General features: G+C 42.9%; 1 protein-coding gene across 2 annotated transcripts; it reads right to left on the bottom strand.

Moving 5' to 3' along the window:
• Positions 1-6,704: 6,704 nt before the first annotated feature.
• suds3 (SDS3 homolog, SIN3A corepressor complex component) lies at positions 6,705-15,828 on the bottom strand. Of its 2 annotated transcripts, none has more exons than XM_030060696.1 (12): positions 15,623-15,828; positions 13,834-13,903; positions 13,626-13,681; positions 12,810-12,881; positions 11,650-11,669; positions 11,353-11,509; positions 10,855-10,950; positions 10,168-10,229; positions 10,049-10,070; positions 9,787-9,892; positions 8,804-8,888; positions 6,705-8,250 (listed from the first exon to the last, which is right to left on the bottom strand). In XM_030060696.1, exons 1-12 carry the CDS (start codon positions 15,690-15,692, stop codon positions 8,152-8,154), a joined length of 915 nt encoding a protein of 304 aa, XP_029916556.1. In that variant the 5' UTR covers positions 15,693-15,828; the 3' UTR covers positions 6,705-8,151. The 2 variants fall into 2 exon arrangements, with proteins under 2 accessions (XP_029916556.1, XP_029916557.1); XM_030060697.1 differs by lacking the exon at positions 15,623-15,828 and adding an exon at positions 14,780-14,940.
• Between the last annotated feature and the right edge of the window lie 777 nt (positions 15,829-16,605).

Genomic DNA, 16,605 nt, shown 5'->3' with positions numbered 1-16,605 from the left:
AATGTGTGTAAATTTGTGTGGCTGGTTTCGTGCAAATTATTCAAAATGCTAAATTCTAAGCAGATATTTTGTCTGTGTGTTTGCCCCGTGATGGACTGGCATCCCCACAAGGGTATTTCCCTGCTTTCCACCCAATGCATGCTGGGAAAAGCTCCAACCCCATGTGACCGTGAATAGGAAATAAGCAGGTATGGAAAATGGATGGGTAATTTATGTGAACCGAGCTCATGGTGCAGGAGTACGAGCTTACAATTACAATTTGGACCTTTAATTAAAGCGATCTTATTGAGCCAGTCAGTGGATTTAAGTATCAGGTTTTGTGGCTGTTGGAGTTACAGTGTAGGAGTTGGGTTCTTTAAAAGTTAGGAATTTTGACAAAACTGCAGCAATGTCAACTTTTCCACCCTATAACATTAAACTTTGGCCACGCTCTGAAAAGTCCGTGTTCTCGGTCAATCTTAGAGCGCTGCTCCGAAACACAAGGGCAGCGGCTGTGGGAGGGCGTCTTGTGCTGTAGAGTGCTCCATGTAGGCAGCATGTTGCATATGCCTGCCTGCCTCCCACAAGGCCAAACCTAATCTGTCTTGTGAAGGCGGGAGGCCTGCACCGAGGTGATGGAGAGCCCAGGGGAGCCCCGTGGTTGTAGGACTTACATGACAAACTCGTTGTGAACAGTGACTCAGAGATGACGGCACACTCAGTCCATGACAGATCTCCCATCTCCGCTCGCCGCTCCTCCTCTCCCTCCCCTGCTGAATAAAATATGTTGAAAGCTGAGATGCCTTGGGAGAGGTGACAGAGGAAGCAAGTTTTGATTCATTTGGGGACCCTGTGTGCGGATTGAGATGGCTCAGTAGATATCCACATCGTATCGCAGCAAAACTTATCAGAGAAGCGATCTCACTTTCCCTATTGGGCTCCAAAGTCAGAGTGAAGGTTGTTTGCTTAGAGCGGCGTGCCCCAAGAGGATGGCACTGGACATGTGCTGTCTTTTGAAATGGCAAAACTAAAAATCACAATGGAAGTCACTCTCGGTTTGCATGAGAGGCTGTCGTGTGATAAGCCAAGGGGGCAAAAATTGAATTTAGATCCATACAATAGCTCTCAAGAGTGATTGAAACCTCCGGACACGCAATGACCTTGAAACAGCCGTGACCATGACGGTCCGGTGCTGTTGTCTCAAGTGGTGTGTGTGTGTGCTGCTGTGAATGGCAATTTAATAAATGCAGTGACACACAATACCACACAGGAGTCATGTCTCGGTGCTGATATTCATGCAGATAGGATACAGACGTTACGTCGCAGTGTGCCGCTTTCGGAGAGTGACTTCTCCAGGCTCTTCTGCCTTTTGTCTCCCTCCCCCCTGGTGAATTATTCACATCATGACCATTGTGGGACTCCGTTCCTGTCATGGATGAAACCAGATGTGTCACAGACCACCTCCTCATATGTATACAACAGGTAATTAAAGCCTAGCAATCTGATTGGTCAAAGACAAAGATGATTCCCACAGAGCATTGCTGGCATTTTTATTATTAGTATTATTAGTATGATTAAAAATGGCAGTGGTGTTGGTGTTCTTGGTAGCAATTAACCCACAGACGCCCGTATGAAGTGATTTTGCCGTGGGGACCTTGATATAAAAAGATGTTTTGGTTTGCATCAGTAATTAAATTGTTGTATTTGAACAGTAACAAGTAGATTCAAAGTGGTGAGATTAAATATAATGTTAAAATCATCACTCGTGTATATATATATATATTTTTTTTTTATTATATCGTAGCAATTTCTAGGGATTTGACATGTAGCTAAATTAAACTGTCCTTCATTTTGCTGAGGACCTTCTGGGAACCAAGAGGAACCCCTGAAGGTCCCCAGAGCCCAGCTCGGCAACCGCTAGACTGAAGGGCACACCAGAGGTGGAAAGTAACTAACTCAAGTGGTATTTGCATTTTGTGAGAATTTATACTTTTACTGCATAACTCCGCCGACGCTGTGCAGCTCTCAAGATATACCATCTCTACTTCACATAGCTGAACAAATTAAACTTTTGTCAGGTCTTACTTTTTATGCTTTTAATTGAAGGTTATGTTTTTTTGTTTAAAAGAGTCAAACATTCAACAGGTATGCGTGTGTGGAGTTATGAATCTTTTTATGGCGAGTTACACCCACCAATCAGCGTGCAAGGTTATCCACCTCCTCCTTAGCCCATGAGCAAGCACTCCACAGTGTTTTGCTGTGATTCGTGAATCCGCTTGGAGGTTGTCCGCCTCGCTGTGATAGGCCACGCCCCCTGAATCTGTTCGCCTTTTGCAATTGGTGACGAAAAGTGAATCAGCTCTTTCTTGGCCCATGACTAAACTTTTCCATAAAGTTTAGTGGAATTTTGTTGTGTGAATTAATCAATTATTGAATTCATTATTGAATTTATTGTTACTTTTGAATGCAGGACTTTTCCTTTCACCAAAGTGTTTTTACATTATGAGATTATTGCTACTTTGCAAAGGTTTAGAGGACTTTTTTTTTTTTTTTTTTTTACCACTGGGTCTCACCATGCAAGCCGGGCATCCCTCGCTCGGCCTGGGTGGTTTATGACATATCAGCCTCTATTTTTCCATCGTCCTCCCAGTCTTTCCTGTCTGCAAAGTGCCTAATAAAGACAACAATGCCAAAAAAAAAGATAATGTAATTGGTTGCTATACTGAACCTGGTGGTAACTAGGGAGCTAATTTGCCATTTTTCTTGCTGTCTGTCTTTTCAGACAGTATACATGGGTTGACAACTGGGGTATAAAAGCCATAATACCTAAGAGGGTGTTCTTTCAAGTGATTATGGGTACTCGGTTACACCTCGTAGCTAGTTACATCACCACTGTACCAATAACTGCAGCAAAGATACTCCCTCTCAGGGAATATTGCTCTGAAATTGCCTGCCATTCTCTGTGTAAGCTAATGATCTAGTTATATCTACTGTCCTGTACCACTGTCATGTCCACTTTCCATGGGTGGATGGCAATAGGCAGATGGTGTGTGTAAGTCAGAGGAGCAGACCTATCAGCTGATGACTTTTTAGCAAAGTGGGCCTCAGTGGTTTCATTCTGAGCGTACACCGCTGAATTAATCAGAAACTGAAAGTCAGAACCAGAAAGTCAAGTGCTCACTAGGGCTTTTCATATATAATGAGCACGGACTCCATACAGGAACACAGCACTCTCATTTATTTTTATTCTCAACAACATTTCTGTCACTGCTGCATTGAAGTTAATGGCAACGAAAGCTGCGCCACTCAGGAGCTCATGCGACTCCTGTGACAGATCGGGATGATCGTGAACTTTCAGCCCCCTGCATCTAAAAATGAGCTGTGATAACGCTGCATTCCTTAAAGCTGTGGGAGAGGCTGTGAGACACGCTGCAAGAGCGAGGAGTGCTAAACATAGACTTTGTTTAAAGGGGACCATCATCATTAGGCGATTCTCTTTGAATTAGCAGAGGGGTTTAAAGGAAAACACACAGATGCTTCATCTGAACAAGCTAAACTTTTCCCGGCCCCAATCAGGAGAAATAAATCCTCTGCTTCAAACCAGAACTTTTACTGTGTTAAATGGAGCATTGATAAACCAACTTCTGGTGAAAAAAAATGTGTTCCACTCTGAAAAATAAATTAAGCAGTCCTTCCAGCATAAGTAGTGCTAAGATTTTCTTCAACTGTTTGTTTCAGTTTTGTCTGGGAGAAGCAGAAGTGGGACCTTTTAGAGTAACCCAGTACAACACTGCCTCTGGCACAAAAACAGGAAATACAGAAAAAAAAAATCTCTTAACATACAAATGTGTGATATACCAACGCAGCGGCCTCAGAGACAGATGATTTGGTGAACCTTGCTTTGCCTTTATGTATTCACCGAGTGTGTGCGATCAAAAGAACAGCTCAGATGGTAAACAGACCGCCACTGAACACATAAATAACTGAATGACCCAATTTTCTAACGAGCAGGAGCAGTAACTATATGAACATTTAACAAGATAAATATTGACAAATGGTCCAATGAGGCTGCTGCGATGGCCCCGCCCTGTTTTATAACCTACGGCCATATGTCAAGAGTTAAAAATGAGCAGCTTATAAATGAATTCCTCTCTCGATGCAGACTGAGTAGACCTGCTGGAGAGTGATAAACTGGAGGAACGGGAACACACACACACACACACACACACACACACACACACACGCACAGACACGCAGGGCCTGGCGGGGATGTCAAGAACCCTACCATCCTCTCTTAAGACCACCAAAAGCAAATCTAAAGTCTGCCTGGATCCCGCTCCGTTCCCACCAGATAGCGCCAAGCGAGATGCAGCTCTCTGCCCTGAGCCATGCATCCAAGCGCTAACATGCAGTGGAGCGAATGCTTGATTTAGGGGGGGGAGGAGGATGAAAGTGGGAGTTCAGCGCCGGGACTGTGGCTGGTGGAGGACTGCGGAGGGGTGGAGGGGGGACTTTTATTGATGCCCTGGGTGACTTTTTATGCACACAAGCAATAACCACCAAAGAGCATAACAGCTCCAGAGAGACCTACAGCTCTACACCGACTCCCAGTCACGGGAGGCCGCGCCGCAGCACCCCCGTTTTGTTTTTTTTTTTGCACCATGTCAGCAGGTGTTTCCCCCACCCCCACCCAGGTGAATAAACACAGTGAATAAAAGAGATATTGATTACAGAGAACTGTCTGCATGTTTAAGTGTCCCTGCTTTTTTTTTTTTCCCCGCTCTTGCTTAGTCAGCAGATTGATTTTACATCTCCATGTGATAGCCGAGACTTATTTATTGCCACAGAGCCGGAAAATGGATACGGCTCGTCTATCTGACTCGATAGGCGGGAAGGAAAGGTGCTGTCGTGGTTGAAGGTGGTGAAATGCAAACATTACAAGCGTCGAAATGGGTAAATGACACACCGCTTAGGGAATGTGAAATCTTAATGTGTGTGTGAGACAGACAGTCAAGTCAGAGCACTTGCAGCAGGTGAGAAAACCCACTTAAGACTCAACCCAACTTGAAGCAATCATCTCAGCGGTATATAGACCTGTTCTCACTCCGGCTCGGGCTAAAACCCTCATTTCATTTAACAGTGATATATTGGTAAAACCCGCAAGATGAGCTATTGATCTTGGATCAATTAAAGCAGGCCGGGCTGTGAAGACACACACACACACACACACACGGTGGTTAGGCATGTGACTGATGCCAAAAGGCTTTGACCCAGACACATAACAAGGCAAGCCCACATACTGTCGACCTCGCATTAGCTGCCATTAGCTTCCCAAGCCTTGACAACAGGCCCATCATGGGATGTGGGAACAGATGAGCACCTCGTTCACTTACAGGCTCATTTCATGCCTTAGCTGTAAGAGATTGAGCAATCATGTCTGATGGCTTTCAGACAACAAGCCTTTTTGTGATGAACCTTGCATTTTGCCCAGACCGGCAAAGCAGTAATTGCCCTCCTTGACGGGCTGTGTCATTAAGTCAGGCAAAGTGAAATTTGCCATCCGGTTACACCGACAGGATGGGACGCGCGACGAGGAGAAAAGCAAGCTGCTGATGTGCGAGCTCGGCCAAAGAGGGCTCGTGCGGAATGCCAAGTAATTCAGCTGTTTACAAAGTGGAGGGATGGTTGATGGCAGCCACGAGGCTGGCACTGAGTCAAATAAGAGGTGATCTGGTGTTTCTACAGCCAGGCTGATTATACGGAGATGATGGGCAATCACAAGGTCGTGTGGAGACAGTCAAACAGCAGATGACACTTTGGTGCTGAGCGAGAGCTGGTAAAATACACGTCTCACACATATCTTGACTGGGTATGAATAAATTTTCCATCATACCACATGCGTCAACTAATTATTATTTACACTGATTAATCTATTTTTGACTGATTGTTTAAACATGTAGTCTGTCAAGTGTCAAAACCAATGACAAATATCGGTGGAAAGCTGGCAGAGCCCAAAGTGATGTCCTCAAATTGCTTTCTTTGTCTGACCAGCAGCCAAAAACAAATTAAAATTTGAAAAAGAAAAAAAAGTGCCACTTTTCTAACAATATGAAAAGAGAAAAGTAAAATCTTAGTGATCTTAATAAAGGCGGAATCAGCAACAGTTTGGGATTTTCACTTGATAAATGACATAAAATGATCAACAGATGATCAAAATTATAATGTACTTGTAATTAACTTTTCCAACATTAGCCTTAACCAAATCCTTAAACCTTAAAATTAACCTTAAAGATACAAGTAGCAGCGGATATGGCCAGTTAAACTGTTATTTTCCAGATTTGTCACAGATGTATGACAACATTGTGTTAAAAGGTCAGATATTGAGGAAAATAATAGCGCAACCCTTAGAATGAAAATACTAGTTTTTCAGTATTGCAGTTATTGTTATTAGGATTTTATTCTTTCCCTGTGAGATCTAAGATTATCACACACGAGGCAACCTGTAATGGCACACGTTTCTCTCAACAGCCACCACTTACACCTCTGCAGGATGAGTTTAGGGTGCTAGAGGTAAACAGCACATGCTGAAGTTGATTTGCAAAGTCTCAGGCGTTTGGGACAAAATGTTCTCTGCTGTGATTTTGTTGCTGGATAAGTGCAGCTCGTGCGATGCCACCAAATCTGTTGAGTAATGCAGCACCATTAGAACGTCTTCAGCCAACTGGTAAAAGGCAGAAAACATCTTTAATAATAAATGGTATGCACCAGAAATAAACAATCAAACATCTTCCATGTGCAAATACAGTCCAACCAAACCAGATCGTCCACATATGGAGATGAACAATGACAATAAAAATAGAAAATTAAAAAAAAAACAAAAACTTCCAAATACATACTTTTCTTTTTTCCCCCCCAAACAAGGAAATTAAAAGTTTAATGCACTGAATCCTCAAACACAATATCAGACAAAACAGCATGAAAGTAGCCTCTGTTACTCGAACATGGCATGATTTCTGGTAAAAGGAAAGTGAACCATCCTCAGTGAAGGGATTAATGACTCAGACAAACCCGAAGCAATTCCTCATCTTTGTAACCTCGAGAGCAGATGAAATCAAGTCAGATAGGTACAGGCCTTAAGCAAAATGGTTGCTGGAAATAACATGAAGCCCATCAGGAAAACTTTCTCAGTGCAAGAACAGATCACTAGTAAGACAGTCTGAAATGGCAGTGATTTGAAGACGGCTTCGCTGGACCACCATGAGGTCGTTCATGGACGAAAAAAAATTAAAACAAACTTTGACAAATCCAGATAAGACAGCGTGGTGTAGAAAAGAGGTGTATTGACAAGTAACATTAAAATGTGTGCATAGGACAAAAAAACAAAAACAAAACAAGAATGTAAAAATACAATGATTTATGAGCACCTTAATGGAGCAGTTCACCCAAAATGCAAAAAAAAAAAAAAAACCCAGCTAATTTCCCATTTACCCGTGATGCAGTTTATTCACCTGGATAGTTTTGGTGTGATCGGGCAAAGTTTCCAGTTTGCCTAACTTCATCCCAGTACAATGGATGGGTATTCTTTTGCAGAGCTCAAACCGTCAAAATGAATTTATGAAAAACTCAGGAGCAACAGCTGTTCCCAAAACCAGTGATACAAATATCTGATATAATCTGATCATTTCACCGCCCTCAGTATGAACTAGGGGCCAAATCAGACAGATGCTATCTGGATTGTAAACTGCACTACAGGTAAGAGGGTAAATATCTATTCTTGTATTTTGGGTGAACTGTTCCTTTAAGTCACAAAATGCCATAAACGGACAAATACTGTCTGAAAAACATTGAGTTTTGTGTATTCCTGTTTTTTTTTTTTCTGGGCTAGACTAGCTTCTGGCTTGTTGGAAGGAACAGGTAAAAGCTGCACAGACATCCTTGGGCATGGTAGACTGGTGTGTGTGTGTGTGTGTGTGTGTGTGTGTGTGTGTGTGTGTGTGTGTGTGTGTGTGTGTGTGTGGCATGGGGGTGGATGATGAAGAAGAGGCCACATGTCAAAATCAAGGAAGAAGCAACAGACACAGAGACGGTGGATAGGTGGGTGGATGGATGGATAAGTGAATAGGCTGTGTGTGTGTGTGTGTGTGTGTGTGTGTGTGTGGTGCAAAGTATTCTTCACGCAGACGACCGCCGGCGGATGACAAACGCTCCTCTCTGTAGCTGTCCCAGGTAGATCCTCATCTTTGTACTGTCGCTCGTCTTCCTCACCCAAATCTAAGGGAGGGAAAAGCAAAAGAAAAAAAAAAAAGACTGAGGAAAAACCCACAATATGGTAATTTAGCGAGGCTGCATCCTCACGTAGCTGTCACTGCCAAGATATCTCACTATAAACCACCATTATCATTTCTACCGCAGGCCAGTTTGTGGAAAGGCAGAAAGAAAAAAAAACCTGCATCCTATCAATTCACGTTCCAATACCCCGTCCAGGGCGCTGCATAAATATGCGCAATTCATTTTTGATCTGTCAAATGAACTTCTCTCTTTCTAGCGAGCATCTCTCCATTAGGCAAGGCAACATCCCACCTCTTAGTGCTATACCGCATTAATCAGAGAGGGAAATGAGCACAAGCTACCGGCCAAACACGAATGAATTCTGTCCAAAAAAAAAAAAAAAAACTCTGAGGCTGGTATCTCCTCCTGCTACTTCCTACAAGACACTTCAGCGACGAGCGTTGACCTTCCAGTCGTACCAGCGCACGTCCGACATTCGGACAGCTGATGCTCTTAATGAAATCCAGTGGGTGTGTGTGTGAGAACTGAGGCCCACCTCGTTGGTCCCCACTGAGCTGATGACACAGCTGATCTTTGTGTTGTCCTTGGATTCCAGGTAGATGGCCTGGCTCTTGTGGTACCTGTCAGCACACACAGACACACACACACACACACACACACACATCCAGAGAACAGTTTTTAGACATAATTTCACCCAGCTGAATAACTCACAGTCCTCTTGAGATGGCACTAAATAGATAATCAGAGCAGAGTGTCAAAACAAAAAGCCTCTTTAAAAAAAAAAAAAGGCTCCAAACTGTCAGACAATAGAGTCAACCCAAGGCGAGAGACTGACAACCAACGCATTTGATCATTAATGAACCACTGAAGAATAATGAGGCATGTGTCTCCCTTTGGCTCTTCAAAAAAAAAAAAAATCCGCCAGAAATATGTTCAGCCATGATTAGTGAGACTTTGCCTTCAAAGAAAGATGTGTACACCTCAAAACTCACTCACCTCGGCTTCTCCTCTGTCCATCAGAGGCAAAATCGGACAGAGAATCACATTTTTACCTCTTCTTCAAAAGAATTATTTATTGGTGCATTTCTGACACAGGGCTCGCTCTCAAACAGAAAGACCTAGAGGCCCTGGCGAGTCTAAGATTTTCACTTTTCTTTACCTCTGTATTACAGAAGAAATGCAGCACTGCTTATAATACAGCCACCTTATTTGAATATGAAATTTTATGGTGGCTTCAAGCACCAGCACTTCACTTATCCCCTGGCTGCTAAGTAATATCTCTCTCTGTACTCTGTGCAAAAAAAAAAAAAAAAAAAAAAAAAAGAGGCAACCATCAAAGAGGTTGTAAATGTCTTTTGCAGACCTACCAAACACCATCAAGCAGTGGTTTCAGATGAGATTTTAGCATGGCTGTGTGGCCATCTAGTGGCGGACTGAGTTAAAGTCATGGCTGTTTGAGACGCAGCACAAAGTCACAGGAGATACTTGAGACGTCTGAAGGTGAAAGACGGGACATACCATCTTTTGTCGTAGTAAAGTTTGCCCTCCTCGATGCGCGCCTCGTAGCGCTGTGAGGGATTCTCCATGGGAGTGGTGGGCAGATGCTCTGGAGATGAAGGGGATACTTGTAGGGGAAAAAGATGGAGGGTTAAAACAACCGAATACTGCTGCCACGCAAAACCAAGCAGTATTCAATATTCAGGTACAAATTAATCTTTTCTTATTCGACAAAAAGTGCAAGACAATTATAAACAAACTGCAAATGTGAGTGCTGACATACCCGGCCGCTTCGGTGATTTCAGCTGTAAAAAGAAATGTGTGGAAATATTCAAATGAATTATTAGAAAAATGAGGTTCAACAGAGGTGAGCATGTTTTCAAGAAGTTCAGAAACTAATACCTTATTCAGTGTTCTCAGGTCCTCCATGATCTGTTCGTCTGTTAGCAAATAATTTAACTGAGGTACACAGAGTTAAGGGAAGCCTTTTGAACTCTGTAAGCAATAGACAATAGGATGGCTTAATGAATCGAGTGACCAGCCTTAAATCAGAAGGCTGGGGTTCAAGCCTCTGTCTGCACATGAGTAATGCCATGATCACTTCATATAGGAAGGAAAAGTTCCCCATAACTACAACCTGAAAGAGTTAGAAGAAGAAGATAGATAGAAGAACCATTAAACTAAAATTTATGTACCTTTAATGATATAGCGCTACTAATAAGAGGATGCCAATTTTCATATATTTCCAGGTTATTTACCGCCTAGTCGGATAGCCAAGTCAGACTTCAGTTCCTAGTTGTAATTACCAGTTGGATGTTGTTATTTATGGTCAGTAGCATATGACGTGAATGTGGCATAAGCCCCGTTGAACTAATAATAAACCACAGACGACACCTGACCTTTGACCTCCCTGAGATTAATGAAAGAAAAAACAAGAATCATCTGACACTCAATATATCATGCTACAGTAATATGAATAATACATACATAAATACATACTGCACAGATATGGCTAAATTTAACCAGCAATATATCTACACTTTATAGCTTCACTAAAGCAAACAGAGTCTGCATGTTTGGAAAGGATATCTGGTGCAGGTTTTCTCCGTTTGTCTGGTATGGGAACTGGATCGTTGGGTCGCCTTCTCAGCTTGCGAGTCATGATTGGTTTCACCTCCATAGAGTCTAAAATGAAACAGAAAAACATTGACTATCTACCTGAAAATCTGCCCACTGACCTCTTTCCACATGCAGCCAGTGCACGTGGAAAGCACAACCTTTCCGACTGACAAAAGCTCATTCCTAATATGGAATATTTTTATGACATGGTGCATACGAATGCATCAATCACTGCTCCGACATCTTGACAGCATGATGCTGGAACTGTCACTACAGGCAACATTCGCTACAGGCGGCAATTTCTGTAAATGACAACTCAAAAGGAGAGAGCTGGAAAGTGAGACTTCCATGTATTTGAGAGCAAGCCACTTTAAAACTGAAGAGCCCCCCTTCCGCCCCCTCCCCACATTCTTTTCATCTCTCTCCTGCAGAGCAAGTCCCCGACTTGTCCGGCTCTTGTCCCCCTACCGCCTGTCAGCTCCATTGTTAACTTCTCGTTCTCGATCATCTTCTTCTTCTCCTCCAGCTCTGCAATTAAGTTTTCCTTCAGCTCGACCTTCTTATCGTCAAACTCCTTCACTGCTGCCTTCTTCTCTTTGATGTAGTTCCTCTCCACCTGTTCTGTCTGCAGGAGAAACGTAAAGAGTGACAGAAGGTGGAAAGAGGAGAGGAGTACTGAGGTGCACTCGCCCTGTAAATAGTACCACAAAGGTAGATGTGAATTCCATATCAGTGGAAACAGTCGGTGGTATAAACCGCGCTTACCTCAAGCTGGAGAAACAGATCTGTGGAGGCAGAGAAGAAAACGATATGACTGCTTATGTTAACCAAAACGTTCAGTGCCACCGTGAGGAAACATCAGATCTCACTTTTGAGAACTAAAATCAGCTGACTGTCTTCAACACTGGGGGTTCAATCCAGGGTCAGACCTCAACTTTAGGCCTTTTCATCTCCTTTTTAAAGCGGGCCAGATGCAAATGAACTCCCCTTTGTGTTCACATTGTAAGTGGACTTGAGAGAGAGCGAAGTTCTGTTCTCTGGTCTACACGTACACACAACTTTTTGTTTATGCCGCAACTCCATTAGAACTCAGACAAACAAATTAATCAAACACTTTAGAACTCAAACGCCATCAGCGTTCCTCAAGATGATCATCACAAACAAAGAGAGAGAAAACAACATTTCACTGAATCGCCAGAAGAGGGTGAATGAACTGAACATAACGATCTTTTCTCGAGTCCACACGACCCCTAGTTCTCCACGGCTTGCTGCTTTTCCTTTTGTTTGCTCGTGTGTGGTTACCAGTTGCCATGGTTACCGTACGTGCCGTGTATGTATGGCAAGGCTCGAGGGTTGAAGCAAATCACAAAGTGAACTCGGGCCACACTGTGTTCGCACCAAGAATCAAGTGAGCCAGAAAGCGAACAGAGCTGAGAGCAAGTGACCTGATCTCAGTTTGATTACGTTTTTGGGAAAATGACCTCATCGGGGATGATCACATATGTCCAAAAATTTGCTGAGTCAGCGGTCTCAGTGCACTTGAAGGGCTGAAGTGGACCAAAACACCCTTAGAAATACTGATTTTGCAATAATTCACCCTCTCTGATGTGCATACCAGTTAACAACAGCTAAAGAAATAGCTGAATATGAGCGTCAGTCCTGATTATGGTTTGCTGTTGCTTAATTTGTTATGACAAAGTTTACAAGCATGAAAAACTATTGACTGTGCTTATTATATCCATAAAACCTTGTGGTTTGAATTTGTTTCCTGCACTAAAGTTCAAATGCCACTGTTCTCATCTGCCCAAACAAACCAAACTAATGGAGCAAACACCCTAGATGGTGAATAAATGGCTCCAAACATGCTGGGTGTGAACGCACTCTAAGCGAGGCACAGTGCCGTCTGTCAATATTACAAAACTCACCCGCGTTTCGGAGCCTCTCTTTGTACTGTTGGTCCAGCTTCTTCATCCTCTTCTGATACTCCTGCAGTGTGCCTGCAAAGAGAAAGTTGCATTCCACCATCTTTTGTTTTCTTTTTAAACAACTTGGGGACTTATTCAAATACACAGCTTTGGATACTGCGAGAGAGCGAGTGGGTTAGGAGTAGCTGTGGTTGCGTAATGGCCACCTCCAAATCACAGATGCTTCATTGAAACAGGCCATCAATACCCCGAGAAAGCTCATCAGTGAATTCTGTCATCCAAGAACTGCCACACTCAGCATCCACCCGGACTGAGATTTAGCGACAGTCCACGTCTCAGTCCACTATTTCTACACTCAGCATCAATCTGAACAACAACAAGCTAATGGGACAGCTGATGGTGCTACCTTGAAACAGCCCGCTCAGCAGTTCAGTAACAGCTTGTATGAGTAAACAACAGACTTGACTATGTAAAATGAGCTGTGGATGGTGGAGGACTGTATGTCATCTTTTGAAAAATTATCATCTACCTGTAACTGTTTTTTTTTTTTTTTTTTTTTTAAGCCAAAGACAATAGCTACTCTTTTATTATGTGTCTGAGGCTGTCTTTATGGCCTGACATAATGTCTCCTCACCACCATGAGTAAACTTTAGTCGCTATAATCTTACATACATTAAGAGAAATCGGTTATGAAAATCAATCCCCAGTGATCATTCACAATTATGGTTAATGTGACTATGACTGTTCGTACATATTTGTGCTGAACTCACAAGGAGAGAGAAAGAGAGAAAAAACTATATATATATTTTTTTTTACCTTCTTGCAATTGCTGCAACTGTCTTTTCAGAGAGGCCAGTTTGTCTTGGTACATCCTGCAATGAAATCAAGCAGAGCTAATCACATTCCCTTCCAGTGTCTGCAACATTAGGCAAACCTCCTCAGACCTTCATCCCATTGAGCCAAATCACTTTTATTGCAGGCTAAAACGGATCGAGGGCCAAGTCCTTGATAACAAAACACTCACTGTTCTTTGATTTCCACATAGTCATCCTCGTCATGCTTGGCCAGATCTGTTTCACTGGCATCCTCGGTGTCTGCACAAAAAAAAAAAAAAAGCAAACAGGAAAATTAACACCGTCTCTCCTGCACATTTCCACAGGGGCTCTCTGGGTTCAAAGTAACTTCCAGTGCAAGTCGTCCCAGGCCACCAAACGAGGCACGGCAACATGCCCCACTGGGTGAAGCAGCTGGTTAGCTTTGCCAACACAACACCGTGCAATAAAGTTGATTCCCCAGACAAACACAGAGGAGGGGGTCAAATAACCTGCGTGGCAGCGCTCCGCTTGGGAATATTAGCCGGTATACTACTTTATAACACAAGGAAATATCCAAGATCTCATCGATAAACTCTTGCTTTACCCGACATCACGCAATGCTTCAGATGCACGAAGCTAAGCGAGATCCAGAGGACAGTGCCCCTTCTTCTGCGAGGTCTAACGCCATTAGTAATGTGGCATTAATAATGGAGCAGTTACCCTGAATGTCAAACATTTGCCGCATGGTGGGATTACGCACAAACCATCCGGGCAACTCATTTTTTATTTTAAACTCTCCTTAGCTAACGTTAGCATGTCGTGCCGTGGCCAAGTTCAGTTGTGTCAAACTTGCCGGACAAGTTTACTACATACAAGCACCAGGTTGGCTCGGATCACCTTTGAAAAAAACCAAAACGACACGGAGGAGGAAGGTTTGGGTACGGCCCGGTCGGGTTGAGCTGACACAGCGGCTTTTATCACGATCAGTTCGCGTTAATGCGCTAGCTTCAGTTAGCTCCAAAAGAAGGATCGCTAAGCGGTGCGAGCTAACCCACACACACACACACACAAAAAAAAAAAAGTATTAAAACATTAAAACAACAAGACACGGCGAGTGATCCGCTAACGTCGAGGGGGGTGGAAACTGTGGCTAACCTTTGAGTGCTGTCATCGCCTTGGCTTTGGTTTTGCTTTCCCTTGTCCCTCTTGTGTGTCTTTCTCACTCTGCCATTCCTCTTGTCTCATTGAATGGAGTGAAAAGGGCAGAGCAGTGGACACACACACACACACACACACACACACACACACACACACACACACACACACACACACACAACACACACACACACACAGCACGCAGGGTTTCGCCTGTGACCTGTCAATGATCGTAAGCTAACGTTACGTCGTTACATTGTTGCATTGTGAGAATAGAATAAATAATAGCATCGATGGGAACCGGGTTAACAAAACAAATCATAATAATAATAATAATAATAATAATAATAATAATAATTTAAGAATAGTTTTGGTCCGCCTGGTCCGTTTGTGTGGTAAAAACCGACACGTTTTAAATGCCGTTAACTTCGCTAACGGCTGCTTTTACGAGTTTTATTCATGAGTAACAATCTGAGCTGAATTTATCATAAAAATTACTAACAAAACACATCACCTGTTTCTGAGCTGCTCCTCGTTTGGAAACTGGGCTTATTAGCGGGCGTTTGGTGCGGTTGTTTTGCTGGTGCGCCTGATGTAGCTACTCGAAGCCGCGGCTAGCTTCGCACATACTCGGGTCATTTTTGCGCTTTCACGCGCTGAAGTAGCGTGCGGCGTTTATTAAAACAAGAAAATGAGGTTTCCCATTCACGCTTAAAAGGAAACGTCAAGGTAAACATCGCGTTCAAGAAGTTGGAAATGCAGTAATAGTCGGGTTCCGATGCCAAGAAGTAGCCGGAGCCCGGCTGTCTGTCAGTGTGTGCTTATGCCCGTCTATTCCTTTACCTTCTTCCGAGTCTCGTCCTCTGAAACTCCGATCATCATCCTCATCCACGCTGTCGAGTTCCCTCCTCATCGTGTGTAATAATCCACCATGGGTGATAGCAAAGTCGATGCCATTTGTTCGCTGGTTAAAAAATGTAAACAAACGCAAAATAAACAATCGATTTGTGTTTGCAGCTTGTGGATCAGCGCCTACAACTGTGAGGACCTCCGACAGTCCAACTGCCCGGTGATATGCCTGAGCAGAATGCAAAGACCGTGAACGTGTAAGATAAAAATTTCCGACACATAATGGAATTCTAAGCATGTCACAATAAAGCGTCTGATTTTTAAATAATAATAGTGTGGGTTTTTGTACACGTTGCAGCAACATGGATGTCAACACACGTGCAGGCATATATTCCGTAACGTCATTTTTGTCTTGGTTTTTTGTTGTTGACTGGCTAGCTGGCTATTAAATTTACCATTAAATTTACTATTTTTTTTTAAGTTACTATTGTAAAGACTGGTGATGCATGTATGAACTCGTGAAATCCAATCTAGCATAATTAATGAATATATTATTTATTTCATTTTATTTATTTATTTTTTAATTGTTAAGCTAGGTGTCCTGCCCAGCTAACACGCTAGCTCAGTGTGAGCTGCAGGTTTATAGTTTGAAGTCCTTACAATTTTCATACCGTGATCTTTGTCACGTGGAAAAAGTGTGCTGGGCTCAGCTTTCAACTCATATTTAAGATTAGAAAAATTAAAGAGAGCCCTTTGTTTATGTCAGCAGCTCCCAACCCCCCAGTCTCTCTATCTTTAAATACTAAGATGCTTTCCAGCCTCATGTCTGTTTTTCACTGCATGCTTATTTAATAATAACCTCTGACTTTCAAGCCATTCAGGCTAAATGACCTGTGCATGTCTCATGTTTTGGAATAGACAACTCACTTTCCCATTCATTTGATTTGGTTTAGATTAATGGTGTCTTGTTGTGGGGA

The sequence above is a fragment of the Myripristis murdjan genome, chromosome 9, assembly GCF_902150065.1.
Source record: "Myripristis murdjan chromosome 9, fMyrMur1.1, whole genome shotgun sequence".
NCBI classification, from domain to species: Eukaryota; Metazoa; Chordata; class Actinopteri; order Holocentriformes; family Holocentridae; genus Myripristis; species Myripristis murdjan.
The sequence above is the reverse complement of the archived record's forward strand: the minus strand, read 5'-3'. Positions and strand labels throughout refer to the sequence as shown.